At 34.0% G+C, this 18,185-nt stretch overlaps 1 protein-coding gene across 1 annotated transcript in view; it reads left to right on the top strand.

The window, feature by feature from the left end:
* LOC130052288 (beta-1,4-galactosyltransferase 1-like) overlaps positions 1–17,778 on the top strand; it is a 61,675-nt gene extending 43,897 nt beyond the window's left edge. The window contains exons 2-6 of the mRNA XM_056156766.1: positions 12,709–12,944; positions 13,147–13,334; positions 15,348–15,470; positions 16,344–16,439; positions 16,589–17,778. Coding sequence (XP_056012741.1) covers positions 12,709–12,944; positions 13,147–13,334; positions 15,348–15,470; positions 16,344–16,439; positions 16,589–16,721 — 776 coding nt within the window. The 3' untranslated portion in view covers positions 16,722–17,778. The remainder of the gene's footprint in view (positions 1–12,708; positions 12,945–13,146; positions 13,335–15,347; positions 15,471–16,343; positions 16,440–16,588) is intronic.
* Positions 17,779–18,185: the final 407 nt, after the last annotated feature.

Here is an 18,185-nt window from a genome sequence, read left to right as displayed (position 1 = left end):
AATTTGGAAAGGATTTTTCGCGCAAAGATTTGTTGAAAAGTATACAGAGTGGTTTAGAAATGGTATGTGATGTTGATTTTAGCATCCTATGACTTATAGAGTCTGGCCCAATAGCTTTGTTTACAGGGAGGGTGGAAATTATATCTATGATTTCTTGCTCTTCAATAAGGATATCATTTAGACTGTCATTGCTTAAAGAGTGTGCATTTGGCAGATTGTGGCTTGAGTAATCGATATTTGAAGTTGAAGAAAAATATTTGTTTAAAACTTCTGCTTTTTCTTTATCCGAAAAAGCTACCATATTGAAACCATTATCAGAAGTAAATTGTATGGGTGGAATTTCATTATCTGCTTTAACTTGGAAGACCTCTGTAACTAGTTTCCAATATAATTTGTTATTATTTTTTGAGTAGTCGTTTAAATACGTTTCAATGTTATTGTAGTAGTTTAGAATAGCGTGCTTTTTCATGTTGTTTACCATATTTCGAACTTTCTTATAATCTGTCCAATGCTCTTCCTTTTTTGATTTTAAAGCTTTTTGACGTAATCGGTTTCTAGTCCGAATTGTTTTCCTTATAACAGAGTCAACCCAAGGTTTATCCTTAGGACAAATTGTAACTGTTTTTTCAGGTATACATTCTCGCACAAAGAATAAAAATTGATCAGAAAATTTTTTCGTCGCAAGTTCTATTGAGTTAGAATAATTAATAATTAGTTTCCAATCATGTTCTTTTACTAATGTATTTAGCTTATCTATATCAGCATTTTTGTATACCCAAACTTTGCGTTTATAAGCGCGTTTTAGATTATATTTTAACGAGACTGAGATATATGTGGCTTTGTGATCACTGAGTGAAGACTCTACCCCGAGAGTGCCCGATTCCACGACGTTTAATTCAAAAGAAGTTAAAATGGGGTCAATGAGTGTACGCGTGGTGTTCGAGAGTCTCGTGGGTTCGCATATTTTGTTTACAAGGTTATTGCTGGACAGTATATCTCGGATTGGATGATTGTGTGGGATATCTAAAAAGTCTACGTTGAGATCTCTTACAATTATGATTTTTCTGGGTTTTTTCTTGGACTTTTTCAATGGACCACGCCAAATTGGTCCAGAATCTACCATCAGAATTAGGAGGACGGTATATACAACATAAAAAGTAATTACAGGTAAGGTTATCTATTTCAATCCAGATACATTCGGTGTTAGGGGGTTCAAATTCGTAACGGCGATTAGCCCGTAGCATATTGGACAAATAAATCATGACCCCGCCTCCGAAAGAGTTTCTATCTTTGCGTAAAATACAACTAAAACCGTCTAAGATTAAAGCCTCATTAGGGATTGCATTGTCTAGATGAGTTTCGGTAAAACATAGGATATCAAAGTCATGCACAAAAGTATTTAAATGGGCTATTTTGTTCCTAATGCTTCTTATATTTAAATGAATAATATCAAGGACATTAGTAACTTCAGGACCGGGGTTGACCTCAACATCTCCACACAACAGAAGGATATAAGTGAAAAATTGGTAATAAAACTTAGAGTAAAGTGAATGATTGCTGATAAGCAGTAAGCAATATACAAATGCTTTACATATTGATATTGACAAAATATACAAGTATTCAAATATAGAAACATGAAAAAAGGCACGTTTATATACACCACCACTAGCAAAATAAAAGCTTCCGATTGCGGCTCTGTATTGTTCTACTGAGTTACCCATTATCAAAAATGAAACATGTCATATAGACGTGTGAATAATTTCCGCAATCGGGTGGATATTTGGGAGGTGATAGTACATGTACGTAATAGACAAGCAGTGCTAAGTGTTCAGAAAGTGTACATAAGAACAATAAGGGACAATTGCGTTTCAATGGTTCAAAAGCCATTGACAAAAATACAAAAAACTTATTAAAGTATGGATTTTGAATACAAAACAGCAAAAATAATTAATGAAAAGGTGCATTATAGCAAAAATAAAGTGAGTAATAACAAAAGTTGTAAGTGGTTTGGCAATTACATATTGCCATAAATGTTTACAAATACAAAAGGTTTTGCAGAAAAACAATGAATAAAAAATGGATTTGTGGCAATAGTACAAAACCAAGGGAGGGCAAATTGGTACACAGTAGGTAAAATGTGTTTGTGTACCTACCAGGCAAGTGAAAAATGTTAATAAATAAACATGAGATGAGAGAAGTTTGTACATGGCGTGTGGTTACTTGAGAGTGATGGAACTTGTAATAATACATATTTGATATGAAATAAGATTGTACATGCACATGATAAATATATTTTGTATGGTTTAGAGAGTTGGATGTTTGATTTTGAATTTAGATCAAAATATATTTGGATGTAATTTTTTTTAAATAAATAATATTGATTTTAAAAAATAATAATGATAAGATTTTTTATTTTGATTAATATAAATTTGATTTTAAAATTAAAAGAAAAATCATGTGCTTCTTGAACTAGTAAAGTAAGAAATTTATCTATAGTTTATCTGTAATCATGGAAGAAGAGCAAGTGTTTTGATACATATAATTTCTTGTATAAAAGTGTACCTTTGTTAATAAATGAATTATTACAAACTCACGTTTATGCTGTTATATATGTTGCTCTCCAATCCAATTTTTTTCCTTGGTAATACAAATCATCTCCGTCGTCCCCAACACTTTTCAAGATAGAAATTTTTTAGAAAAACTACATTTTCTACCGGAGCTGATTTAAGGTAGTACTCTACATCGTCATAATGGCTGACTTCCTTTAAAAACATGGATGAAAAAAATCGATATCAGCAATATTTGACTTTTCCTTTTCTATTTAAATACCTAGCCGAGTAGCTCAGTAGGTTAGAATACCGACTGCTGAACTGTAGGTCGCAGGTTCGAGTCCAGCAGGGGTTTTAAATTTTTTTCAGATTACCTTCTACTAAAACTGTATTTTTTGACAAAATAAAGTAAATTCGAAATTTTTCAACTTCAAAATATTGTTGTACATATCCTTCACTTTTCATCTACATCAAATTTCTCTGGTGTAGCATACCTCCTTAAAGACGTCCGCTCCGCCGAAGCGCCCTCTACCTGCCCTGTAACCCTTTGATATAAATGCATTTGTAAATTTTCAAATCAATAGTTGCAGACATATTGCCAAAAGGTCAGGAAAACTGTTAATGTACGGATGCACACACATATTGATCACTGTAGGGCTTTCGACTATAGACAGGACTTTGATTAAAACAAATATTTCATAAACTCTTAAAGTTGTAATTTGTGTCTTTTGTCTGCAGATATATTCATACAATCCTACGTATGTGTATAAGCAACATCTATAATGTGTATTTGTTGTCTTACATAAACAAAATTTTATTTATCGAAATCTCAGCAAAGTTTCAAAGTGATTCGAAGCCTTTCACATTATTTAAACCTGTATTTATCATTAAGTGAAAGGTGAAGATAACAATCGCATAACTATCGCGTGTAAAACGTTGCACTATTATACTAATCTTGTTATTCATATTCGAAAACTCTAAAGCATATCATTCATATTCGAAAAGTTGTTATTCGTATTCGATAATTTTATCATTCATATTCAAAAACATGTTATTCTTATTCTAAAACGTGTTATTCATATTAAAAAACATGTCATTCTTATTCAATAAATTGTTATTCATATTCTAAAATTTTCATTCATATTCAAAAACATGTGATTCATATTCGATAATCTTATCATTCATATTCAAAAACATGTGATTTATATTCGATAATCATATCATTCATATTCGATAATTATGTTGTTTATATTCGACAATCACGTCATTCATATTTGATAATCTTGCTACTCATATTCAAAAGCATGTAATTCATATTTGATAATTATGTCATTCTTATTCAATAATCTTTTTATTCTTATTGAATATAATTTGCCTCCTGGGTAATATGACGCAATCTGAGACGGTTGTAAACTGAATTTTCATTGGTTTGAAAAGTGAAAGTAAGTAATGCCGGGAGTTGCTGCATATCAGGCATCATTACATGCACTGATGTAGTTTATCTTGTATGCATTGTTGGAAGTTTGCAGTTCTCAAGTTTATCAATCATTAGACATTCATTACCTATGAATGTGCTGCATACACATGGTCCAGATATGGTAACACCATAATCTACTTTCGTTTTCACATACATGTACCCAATGAGCAGAGACTTTACAAACATATAATATTACCCACAATGCAAATTATATTGAATAAGAATTAAAAATTTATCGAATAAGAATGACATGACTATCGAATAAGAATGACATGCTTATCGAATATGAATTACATGCTTTTGAATATGAATAACATAATTATCGAATATGAATCACATCTTTTTGAATATGAATGATAAGATTATCGAATATGAATCACATGTTTTTGAATATGAATGATTAGATTATCGAATACGAATCACATGTTTTTGAATACGAATGAAAAGTTTAGAATATGAATTACAACTTATTGAATAAGAATGACATGTTTTTGAATATGAATAACATGTTTTAGAATAAGAATATCACGTTTTTGAATATGAATGATAAAATTATTAAATATGAATAACAACTTTTCGAATATGAATGATATGTTTTAGAATATAAATTACAAGTTTTCGAATATGAATAACAGGATTAGTATAATAGTGCAACGTTTTACACGCTATACATAACTCCTATAAGCAATATAAAACAGAGAGTTGAGCAAACACTGACCCCTGGAGTGCAATAAACATGATACAAAGTAAATAACAGAATCATTAATAAAATCTTACTTCTTTCTAATTTAATTGTCATAAATATCTCACTTATACACAAGTATTCATTGACATTTATTCCAAAATTGATTTTAGAATTATCTTCCAATATGACTTCTAAATAAATTTTCTGATAGAACACAAAACTACAATAGTATTAATAATGTACACCCCCTCCCTTCAATCAGTTCTTTTATTATTTTCTTAAACGTTAACCAAGAGGCCCACATACCTTATCGGTCACCTGAGTAATAGTGAAAAGGTATCCCAAAGACTGTGAAATCTAGAAAATATTTCCTGATCTGAATATCTAAGCTAAATTCTAATATTCAGCAACAGTATTCTTAAAACTTCAAAGCCCTCAAAAGTACAAACACCGATGAAAGGCTTTGCATAATATACAGTGTGATAGGTGTATTAACATTAAAACATTTGACTAATCTGGACCCATCCCAGAGTGAAAACCCTCAGTTGTGAAATTCACCATTTTGGTACATCCTTTTCTGCTATTCCCAAGTATACATTTAGAGTTTATACAGTATCAGCAAACATACATATAAACACTCTATACTAAGTTTGGCCCCATCCTGGGGGTCAGAACCTCTACCCCGGAGATCATAAAAATGACAATTTTGCTAGTGGACTTTCTGCTCTACATCATTATGCATTTAGTTGTTTGGTGTTTTGTTTATTATTATTATTATTATTATTATTACATATGTGCAGTTCTACAGAAGAAGAGTTTTGAAAGTTTGTCAATTTTGGGCAGTTTTTGCCCCGATCCTAGGAACCCCAAGGGTGTAGGAAACCTGAAATTTACAATTTATGTCCCCCTTGTTCCAAAGATGCTTCATACCAAATTTGAAAAGACTTGGAATGATAGTTATAAAGAAGAAGTTAAAAATCTCTATTGTTTACACATTTAATAACTGACCATTTTGGCCCCACCCTGATACCAAAACCCCTACCCCTGGGATTATCATATTTACAATTGTAGTAAAGACCTGCTTTTTCTAAATATCAATTTAGTTTCAATAACACTAAAGAAGATGCTATTTAAGTGATTTACACATACACACTATATACTAAGATTGGCTCCGCCCTGGTGGTAAAAACCCCTACCCCCGGGACAATGGAATTTACAACTTCGATAGAAGCCTTCCTGCTCTACATCATCACGCACTTAGTTTTATGTTGTTTATTTTTTTTATTTTTTTTTTTTTTTTTATACATTTGCGATTCTACAGAAGATTTTTGAAAAATGGTCAATTTTGGGCAGTGTTTGCCCCGCCCCTAAGGCCCCACGGGTGCAGGAATCCTTAAATTTACAATCCCAACCCCACCCCACCCCACCCCACCCCCACCCGTTCCAAAGATCCTTCAGTATCAAATTTGAAACACTTAGAATGATAGTTATTAAGAAGTTAAAACTTTCTATTGTTCACACACTTGATAACTGACCATTTTGGACCCACCTGATACCAAAACCCTACCCCTGGGATCATCAGATTTGTAATTTTGGTAAAGAACTACCTACTCTTTCTAAATATCCATTAGTTTCAATTTATTATCAATAGCACTAAAGAAGATGTTATTTAAGGTAGCTCATTACACTAAAATCTTATTTTATTTCTCGTTAAAACACCTCTTATGAAGTATGATTTCGCCATCGAAAGAGTGATACATGCTCTCAATTATTTTATATGATTGTTTTTATTTTTTTGTGATTTGTCCCGTTATTTAAGTGTTTTACACATAAACACCATACAATGAGTTTGACCCGACCCTGGAATCAGAACCTCTACCTTGGGCATCATGAAATTTACAATTTTGGTACATGAGGTCTTCCTGCTCTACATCACTATGCATTTAGATTTTCTTTCACTTGTACGGTTCTAGAGAATCTTTTGAATCTTTTTCAATTTTGGGCAGTTTTTGCCCCGCCCTTAGGACCCAAGAGGTGCAGGAGTCCTGACATTTACAATGTATGTCCCCTAGGCCTTCTCCCATAGATGCTTCATACCAAATTCGAAAACAATCGGAATGGTGCAGATGTAGTTATGAAGAAGTTTAAAATGTCCAATTGTTAAAGCATGACGCACGGCGGTGGACGACAACCAATTGCAAACTCAGGTGACCTTAAAATGTCTAAAAACTAAATATAAATTGCTGTAACAGTCTCCAGAAAAATCCTGGACCTGATTTTGTACTTTATTTGTTTGACTTATTTCAGTTTCTATTCATAATTCTATCAAATCACATGTTAGTTGTTACATGTAGAAGTTGTCACTTATTTAATTATACCGTATATAGAGTTTTCGAAATTTTTATTTAACTGTCAGACATTTGATTTGACAAATCGAGTTAGAGGTTCTGTCAGACCGAACAGTTTTGTGAGACCAGATATATGTTCCTTGTATTGAAGAGAAAGAAAAATGAATAACAGCACCAAAATGAATTTTATTGTTTTTAACATCATTCCATCTCACGCTCAAAACTTCTGATCAGCTTTCCGTTCTCATTGTAAGAATGTTCATTTTCACTCACTTGAATCCTCATTCACTTGAATCCTCATCCAATATCTCACTCACACTCTCTAACCCTTGCATACAAGTCTCAATATTATTGTTCCAATCTTATCTGTTTACTCCCCCCCCCCCCCCCCTCTGTCCTTTAGGTGTTATCTGAAAAGAAACAGAAATATTAAGTTAACATAGATTCAATGTTAACAGTTAGTTACTTTATTAGTAAAAATGGTTTCGCTTATTTACACTAATGCAGTATGTAATTATCATCCACTTGTCAACAGCCTAAATTGGATTAACATCCAATACTAATGGTGATTGTAGCCTCATTATCATGCAGTCGTTAAGATGCTTCTCACTGAGTTTGTGGAGTCTTCATGTTTTGAGGAGCTTCATTTGATTGAAAGCTGTTTCGTTCACAACACTTATTGCTTTGAACTAAGTCCAACAAACTCAGAATATTTGGTATCTCAGTCTCTGAAAAATTGGAATGAATGTCTTCCAAAGATGTACTGCTCAGCTTCTCACCAAATCTAAAGAAAGGATGTAATATAAGCAGTTATTTTCTCTTTTAAACATTAGTGTTCATAAACGATGTTATATAAGCAGTTATTTTCTCTTTTAAACATTAGTGTTCATAAACGATGTTATATAAGCAGTTATTTTCTCTTTTAAACATTAGTGTTCATAAAGGATGTTATATAAGCAGTTCTTTTCTCTTTTGAACATTAGTGTTCATGTTACTTGTTAGATGATTTACCTTTTGTAATGTAAAACTTATACGGTACCAATTTTGATGCACCAGATGCTCATTTCGACAAATGTCTCTTTAGTGTAAGTAAGATGAATTAACATTTGCAATTAATTCCTAATAAACATGTTAGGTCTCTGCCTTCATTTTCCAGTTTTGTCCTAAAACATTTTTGCAATACATTGGAGTTCTTGTGCACCAAAATCTTCAGGACAAAAAAACTTTTGTTTTAAAAAGTATAGAATATTTGATATTTACAAAAATGTTTCACTTATTTTTTTTACATAAATCGAGGCAGGCTATTGACAAAGAAGTTAATGGTGCAAAGGTAAATCAACAATCTCGTTTAAATAAGCATTTCGCAAATTCTATGGTCGTTATAACAATCTAATTTGCCATTACAACATATCATTGGGTCAAATGCTGTCTGACTTGTTTCATACCTATTGTTAGGCCGTTCTTGGCATACTAATTTTGAATACGGATAACTCCGTTTACCTGATAAGATAAAGGGCTTACAAAATTTGTGACCGGTCGACAAGGAATGCTTATTCCTACTAGGCACCTGATCCCACCTCTGGTATATCCAGGGGTCCGTGTTTGCCCAACTCTATTTTGTATTACTTATAAGAGTTATGAGATTGATCACTGTTCGTTATCTTCACCTTTCATGCTACACACACCAAGCCTAAGCACATGAAAGTGTATTAATAAATTATTTATCTGTCAAACTAGAGAACTTTCCTGAAAATAATTCATTTCATATAAAGTGTTTTCGCTTTAAAAGCTGTGAGGTTTCGGGTTGTATGTGATTTTAATGAATATTTGAAGGTATGTTTGGACACCAGTATAGTGGGAAAATACGTTAAGAATTTTTTTATATTAAATTTATGAGACAGCAACACAAAAATACAACGATACCAGGCCTCAATCGTGGGCAGCTTTTTGTGCGCCGTAAATCGAAGGTTTTTATAAGGGGTGGATTTGTAGCTCTCTGCTCCGTCGCAATATTTTTCAGAGAGCTACAGTTCTGCAGCTACATAAACAGGTGTTTTGGCGTCTTTATTAAAAATAATGGCAAATTCCATGCAATGCTGAATAAATGCGACACATACTCAACATGACGCGAATTGTCTCTACAAAATTGACAACACAGTCTAGAAATTGTCTATCGAAGTTGCTGCGTAAGAGGGAAGCAGTCTGAAATCCAATGCACATCGCGTTTTTGCTTTGATTTATATATTCGCAGAAGTATCAGACATTTTAGCGCTTAATCTTCTTTTCACGTGAAACATAAAGAGATGTACTCCACGGGTGTTATTCTCGGTTGAACGGGATATATTTACTCTCGCTAGAGAGGGATAATCGCGTTTTCGTGAGAATATCTCGCTGTAGGGGAAGTGTTCCCAACCTGTTAAAGAATTATTTCTTCAATACAAATGGAAAAAGGACATATTCATATTGGTCATTAAAATTCATACCTAGGTTTTTTTGTCCTTTTCAACTCTAGGTTTCCATGGCCTGTTTTATGCACCACTTTTGTTTCCAGTAAAAATTCATATTACATTATCGCATTTGTTTTTTTTTTTTTTTGTAACAATATTGTGGTTGGGAGAAAGCTGTTGTGTATTATTTTTATATATTGCATTTCTATTTATTCGTCATTTTAAGTAAATGACATCTTTTACACCTAGTACGTTGCGGCTTTCCATACACCTAACATGTTTTTCTGTTTTGATCTACATAGAAACAAACAGTAATACTGCCTTGGATTCACAGCAAAAAAAATTAACATAAAAATTCTTTGTTAAACATCCCTCTAATTCTACGCACAAATACTCTTGAGTTCATATTTAATGGATGGTTGAGTTCCTCGTTGACAATTTCTTTTTGTGGTCTTTGGTGATCAAGTCTTCCAACAGTCTGTTGCAATTCCAAGGGGAAGAAATTTTGCTCCTTTCTTAGCTGACCTGTTTTTATATTCTTACGATGCAGAATGTATTTTAAAGCTTCTACAAGAGAGAAAAAAAAAACATCTTGCTGTAGCCTTCAACTCGATTGCATTGATTGATTGTATATTATTTAACGACCTCCTCGAGAATTTTTCACTCATATGGAGACGTCAACATTGCCGTTGAAAGGCTGCAAAAGTTAGGCCTATGCTCGGCGCTTACGGCCTTTGGGCAGGGAGGGATCTTTATCGTACGCTCGGTTTTTGCGGTCTCATCCGAAGGACCGACCCATTTAATAGGACCTATTCTAACCCGAAACTCGACATTTAGATATATCGATGACGTTTTATCTATCAACAATAATAATTTTCATTCATATGTCGATTCGATATACCTCAGTGAACTCGAAATAAAAACACCCCCAGATTCTTCCACATCTGTTTCATTCTCAAATATTTTACTGAACATAGTTGTTTACAGCAAACAAACAACTCCACTTTATGACAAACGAGATTACTTCAGCTTCTCCATCGTCAAATTCCCATATCAATGTAGCAATATTCCATTATCACCTGCATTCGACTACCGTGTTTATGTCTTGCATGCATGTGATTCGATACGCTTTTTAAAAGCTTGTTCTGCGTTTTGGTCAGTTTTTAAATCGAGACAGAACACTGAACACAGTATCGTTTAAAATCAGCATTTTACAAATTTTATGGTCTTTATAACGATCTATTTTGTTAATAAAAACTGTCATTGGGTAACATGCTGTCTGACATGTATCATACCAATTGAGGCCGTTCTTTGCGCACTGATTTGGACTTCGGTGGGTGTGACGTGTCGACAAGATATGATTACTTTTCTTAAGCATCTGATCCCACCGCTGGTATGTCCATGGGTCCGTGTTTGCCCACTCTGAATTTTGTATTCTTTATAAGAGTTATGACATTGATCATTGTTCCTTAACTTCATCTTTACAGTTAAATTTTTATCTTTCCTGATTTTAAAATGTTTAATGCTAATAATTGCGCTTCATATCAGGTGAAATAAAATCTTTAATAACACTACCGGTGGAATTAACAATACTCTGTGCAGAAAATACTATTAGATGATTTTTGTATTCAATAATCCTAACATCCGTTGGACGCCATGAACTTTGTGCCCCTGAACCCCACCACGACACATAAACATGGAACCGACCTGGACCCGCTGTGGGCATAAGGCGGCCCCAAGACCTCTTGCAGATATGGGGGGTGTCATAAAAACAGATACGCATCTGCATTTGTGTTTCTTAAAGATGAAGGCTTTCACTTTAATGAATCCTTTGAAAACAGAAGGATTGTGAGCACTCCTGCGAATCAAATATTGGAACGTATTGGTGTGTGTAATGTATGTTTTAAAAATATGATATTTGATTTGTATTGAATTTATTTCCATTGTTTTGTGATCTCATTTAAGTGACATGTAAAGACAGTAACGCTATTCTTTCGCGATTGCTTACGTAGTACAACGATGCGTAAGCGTGACCTGGACCGGAACACATAACGCCGCTACATCAGAAACAATAACTCACTGCTATAGCCAATTATTTAGTGGTTATTCAATGCAAACCCATGTCACTACTTATTTTCAACTATCTTGTGTAAAATAAGGGTGACTTCTACAACGAACTCGAGAAACAATTGTTTAATTACAGTAATATTGAGCACGACTGAACAGTTATCGCTTGCTACGTTCTATGTTTTGGTAGCCGGTTTCGATGTTTTGAATTATTTAATCATATTTTAAAGAAAATCTCAAGTTTCTAATTTCAGCTATGTGTTGCCGGGTAGCTGTATACAAATAAGGCAGATCATTTATATTTTCGTAGACTCCAGTAGGCAGATTCGATGTTTTGAATCAATCGATCATCAAACAAAATAAAACGATTATTAACATTTTGTCGCCAAAACGATGCTTTAACTATCCTAGAATTTCAATATTCACCTCGTCCTCCAGCCTTGGTAAATATTGTTCTTTTTTAGGAGCTAAAGCATAATATTGATCTCAACATGTCAATTATATATTGTAACCATGCATTTTGACCGATTTAAACATGTTAACCTTTATATATATGTATACTAGGTGATATTCAATGATATGGTTTCAATCTGATCTTTATTGAAGGGAGTATGAAAGGTGAAGATAACGAACAGTGATCAATCTCATAACTCGTCTAAGCAATACAAAATAGATAATTGGGCAAACACGGAGCCCTGGACACACCAGAGGTGGGATCAGGTGCCAAGGAGGAGTAGGCATCCCCTGTCGACCGGTCACACCCGCCGTGAGCCCTATATTCTGATCAGGTAGACGGAGTTATCCGTAGTCAAAATCAGTGTACCAAGAACGGCCTAACAATCGGTGTGAAACACGTCAGACAGCATTTGACCCAATGATAGGTTGTATTGACGAACTAGATCGTTATAACGACCTTAGAATTTGCGAAATGCTGACTTCAATCGAGACTGTTGAAACCCCTGCACCTTCAATTTGTTTCTCTGTAGCTTGCCTCGATTTAAAAAGTATATAAAGAATTAAAGTTTGTGGATAATTTAGTTTACCTGTCTGCATGTTGATATACTTGTGTTGTTTCCGATTATTGTGAAAATATAAAGAATAATATTAATATTTCAATTTTATATCTTAATGACAGCTGGTAATTTGGATATAAGATTTTCTGATGTTCCGACATTGAAGCAAATGGCTATGATGTTTAAGTGGTTACAACCAGGAGGAAGACATAAACCAGAAGAATGTCTGTCCAGACACAAAGTAGCGGTGCTGATTCCCTATAGAAATAGACAGGAGCATCTTAATATCTTGTTGTATGTTTTACACCCGATGCTGCAACGCCAACTCTTGGACTATGGCATTTTTGTCATTGAACAGGTGTAGTATAGTCTTATTTCTACGTAAAGCAATTCCTTTGTTCTAAAGATTTTACTGAACCAGCTTTTAAAGCAAAGGTAAAACTCTTGGACTATGGCATTTTTATAGTTGAACAGGTATATGATATAATATCAACAGAAATATTTGGAGCATATTGACACATTTTAATCTAAAAATATTTAGTGATAAATATTTTTTGCAGACCAATGGTTCATTGTTTAATCGGGGGTTGCTCTTCAACATAGGATACGTGGAGGCATTAAAAGTTGATAACTACTCGTGTTTTGTATTTCACGATGTCGATCTTGTACCTGAAAACGATAAAATCTTGTATGGATGTATAGACAGTCCAATCCATCTGTCTGCAGCAATTGATATATCTAATTACAGGTACGTGAATAAACAAACTGAATGAGCTTAGCCTACACCCTAATAGCTTTACTCTGCAAATGAATTGATAAGTTTGCAATACAAAATGTTAAACGTTCTTCTAAATTAACATTTAGCATTGTGAATAACACATTTTCGGATAAATCTGGCCTAATATAAAATATGTATAGATATCGTTTTTTACAGGTGTGCACTGGATTTGTCTGTATTCAGGTGTACGTGTACATAAGCAGCACATCAGTAAAAAACGATTTAACATTTTCCCATTTTATAAATTCAGATGTGCCAGTGCTATTCAGAGACAGGAAAAAGAAAAACATTTCATTGGTATTCTAAAGCCAAAATTTAATAGTCTTTTATAATTGCCTATGATTTTCCCGTACATTATCCATGACGTCACAATATATTGGGTCAAATGCTGTCTGACGTGTTTCATACCGATTGACGTCACATATATTGGGTCAAATGCTGTCTGACGTGTTTCATACCGATTGTTAAGCCGTTCTTGGCACACTGATTTTGACTGCGGATAACTCCGTTTACCTGATTAGGATATGGGGCTCACGGCGGGTGTGACCGGTCAACAGGGGATGGTTACTCCTCCTAAGCACCTGATCCCACCTCTGGTGTGTCCAGGGGTCCGTGTTTGCCCAATTATCTATTTTGTATTGCTTGTAGGAGTTATGAGATTGATCACTGTTCGTTATCTTCACCTTGAGTATAGACATTTAACTTTCCGCTTACTTTGACGTCATAATCACTGTTACTATGACACTGCTATGTATACATTTTTGTAAAGCTTCTGAAGATGTAATGAAAGCACTAAAGCTTTACGGAGGATTTCTGTGGGTTTTTTTTTCCATATTTTCAATATATATATATATATATATATATATATATATATATATATATATATATAATATATATATCTTGGGTGACTGTCCTGGGCAGTATTGAATGAGAAGGATCTAAGCCCCTTTGTTGTAGCCCCTCCTCCGATTTAACAAGAGGCTCAGGGGCCTTATAGGTCACCTGAGTATCATGTAACAACCTTCCAATGTTTGAATTAGGTTTGTGTTTAAATATTAGAATTTTACTTTTGGATGGAAGAAACATTGAATAGCTATGTGGTCATGAAGTACATGTGTCATTTTTATGTTCAGTCAATAATCCTTTTTAAAAAACCTAGGTCTGAGACATCATAAAGAAAAGGGTTATTTACTCCTTAGATAAAAACCAATATAAGAAGATTTTCAAAGAATTTCTACATTTTCACTATATGACCAATAGAGCCCCACCCTAACACACCAGAACCCCTGATCCAGGGGCCATGAATTTCACAATTTTTAAAGAGGCATCCTTGCTCATTATTACCATGCTATTAGTTTGTCTACTTAATACCCAGAGACAGAGAAGAAGATTTTCAAAGAATTTCTACATTTTCACTATATGACCAATAGAGCCCCACCCTAACATAAGAACCCCTGCCCCAGGGGCCATGAATTTCACAATTTTGGTAGAGGGCTCAACGCTCATTATAATTATGCCCACAGTTTGGCTTCTTGATGTCCAGGAGTAAAGAAGAAGATTTTTTAAAATTACACTCATTTTGATAGTTTTTGCCCCACCCCTCAGGTCCCAGGGGGGCAGGGACCACGAATTTCACAATTTTTGTTCCCCTCCACCCACAGATGCTATATGCCAAAATTGATTGAAATTGGTTCGGGGGTTTCAGAGAAGAAGCTGAAAATGTTCAAATGTTAACGCACGACGAACGACGACGGACAAAAACAGATAGCAATAGGTCACCTGAATGATTCAGGTGACCTAAAAAGTCGAAGCCTGGGAAAAACAGTTTTGCGGCTGTTTTAACTGATGAAGACCTTAAGCTTTAATTTACATGCCTAACTTTCTCTTAGGATCATCTTAAAATTTTACAAAGATGTTTCTTGGGAATATTCGTAGGACGATTCTTAGGAAAGTTGCGTAAACATGCATGCTGGTGTTTTTCAGATTACCAGATATAAAGCTCTTTGGAGGCGTTTCTGTAATGCTTCGAACGCATTTTGAAGCAGTTAATGGCTTTTCAAACTTGTATTACGGATGGGATGGAGAAGATGATGACATATTTTACAGGTTAGAAACCCGGTGAAAAACAATTTTTGATTTACTATGGTCAAAACTTTGATAAGCTTATTTACTGTAAAAAAAAATATATGATACACTGTACATGTAGCTATGGTAGATAATGACTTATTTAAAACGTGTTAATTGTTTATGTTCTATTGTGTATTATTTTGGATAAGTAAATTATGGTAAGTAATATTTTTGAATAACATGTGAAAGAGCTAGGTACGTTTCTCTCACGTTTGTCGGATGTTGGGTATAGAAATTTTTCTGTTTGAGCTCCACCCCCCACCCCCCTCACCCCCTTTGGAGATGCCTCATATTGATATGTTTTCTTATCATCGCTGTCTTGGGTGTAAATTCCCGATCAGGCAAACTTAGATGATGTAATGTAATGTTTTTGGGCCCCGTACTTAGCATATTCCATGGTTAACCAATCACAGCGCGCCGTTAGGACGCTTTGGCCATCCCTCTTTGTTTGCTTGGAGTGTAAAGACTGCTCTATTTATTTTGTGTACACAAAATTTGATTTGATATCATTCTGTTATATAACTTTGATTTTCAAAATAAATGACATTTTTCCAAATCCCATTACTGTCCTGTTTTCACTGCCTTTATCAAGTAACAAGCAAAGGCTGCTTGTCAAGTCACATTAACTAAGGAATATAAAGACATTTTTGTTTTACTCTAGAAGCGATTTGTTGGATGAAACACACATTTTACATCGTTAGTATTTATTTCGGCAGCCATAAAACCCAGCGCCAGTAACTTGTGTTATCTAATTCAAGTGGACATTTTCTATGGTGAAACTTGTAAGCTGGTGTGAAATTTATTTATAATTTTCCTCGTGCTAAGTTACATTGTAATCTTCTTTTTTTTCAGAATGACAAGGAGAAAGTTTCGGCTGAAAAGGTTTCCTTTGAATATCTCCAGGTACAAAATGATGAAGCATATGAAAAATGTTGAAAATCTAAAAAGGTGAGAAAAATCGCTGTTTGTTATTTCAATGATACTTTGCAACACCTTTATAAAACAAATTTTACGAGAATGTAATGCAAACTACTTCAGATCAGCATTTCTACACCGAACAATGATTTTTATTCCATCTTCTTGGCAATATATTACAGATATGAACTCCTGAGAGAAGGCTTAGGAAGGATGGAAGTGGACGGAATAAACTCAGTAGATTTCTATTATAAAAGAGTTGATTTCTCTGAAATGCCTTTGTATACTAAAATAGTAGTTGATGTACTTAGATAAATGTGCTTCGACAAATTTCCCCATCTAAGACAATGGTTTCGATTGTATGTTAACTCATAATCATGCGGTGCCATTCTGAAATCTTGATGTCATGTACTTTAAATGCAACAGATCTTACGTTAGGTTTACTGCTGGTTAAAAACTTGTAGCATTTGTTTGTGCAGTGGGGTTTTATATAGCTGGAATTGTTGATTTGTTTGACAAAATTCATGAAAAATAAAAGCATCGAAATGTTCATTCATATACATAAACAATAATCACATGAAATGAAAATCCACCAAATAATAAGGCACTATTAATTTAAACCACGATAATGAGAAAATGTGTGAAAATAGCAATATGTACCAATTTGATCAAGTTCATTTTGTTCATGCTTAGGAATTTGGGATTATCTGTCTAGAGCACATCGCATTTGGGTGAATTCTCCAACATCATTTGACCTATAGTATTGAAATTTTACACAGCGTCTTTAATACAAACACACCTGGAATTTGCAAAAGTGTTTATCATGATTTATGAAGGAAAAAGAGTTATATTACATCTGTGCACTAAGATATGATGACAGACCTAAATCTCAAAATAATGTACAAAATGTTCTTGAAGGAATTACACAGGAATAATTTGTTTGCTATTTTTCATTCATGTACAGTTTACCAAATTACTGGCGGTAAATATGACTATTTTGTTTAACCATAGGTTAGTATTCGACCTTTCATAATTTTCCAATAAACTTCTAGACAATGTAAATCTTTGATTGGCAGTATTGCAGCGACCTAGCATGCATCATTTGTACATAATGTATATGTAGGCAAGAACTGAAAACAAAAAGCTTGAATGAGGAGTGAAATGCCGTCATGGTTAATATTTAGCTACTGAACAACCCCTTCCCACTGGGGGTTAGGATGCACTCCCAAGAATATTGTTAACGAGATGAAAAATTACATCTGAGAGCAAACAAATGCTAGTTTTAACAAATTAGATATGATTATTTTAAGTTGAAATATTCGGGAAACCGGCATTATTGGCAGCTCAATTTAATAAAATTCTATACTAAAAGCAAGTTCTAAGTATCTGATGTCTTTTTCAATACTCTTCTTAGGCACTGGATCGCACCTCTGGTGTTTCCAGGAGTCTGTGTTTGCCCATCCTCTCAGTTTTGTTATATCTATATAGATTATATGAGCTTAATCATTGTTCGTTATCTTCAATGTTAACGTAAAGTCAATGTTCACATACATTCATTCTATGTAGAGGAACAAGGAAAGGTTTCCATTTTGTCGTGAAAACCCTACTTTTCCCTGTATTGGCCATGGATAAAGGCAGCAAAGTTCCCGAATATTTGTATTGAATGATTATTTTCAAAGGGTAGTGCGCTGATTCCAACGTTCTGTGTAGATGGACTTTCACTGCTTCCAGGCGGAAAAAATCACTCATTGTTTGACTGACATATTTCTAGATTTAGAA

The sequence above is a fragment of the Ostrea edulis genome, chromosome 1 (genome assembly GCF_947568905.1).
Source record: "Ostrea edulis chromosome 1, xbOstEdul1.1, whole genome shotgun sequence".
NCBI classification, from domain to species: Eukaryota; Metazoa; Mollusca; class Bivalvia; order Ostreida; family Ostreidae; genus Ostrea; species Ostrea edulis.
This window is presented reverse-complemented; position numbering and strand designations above follow the sequence as displayed.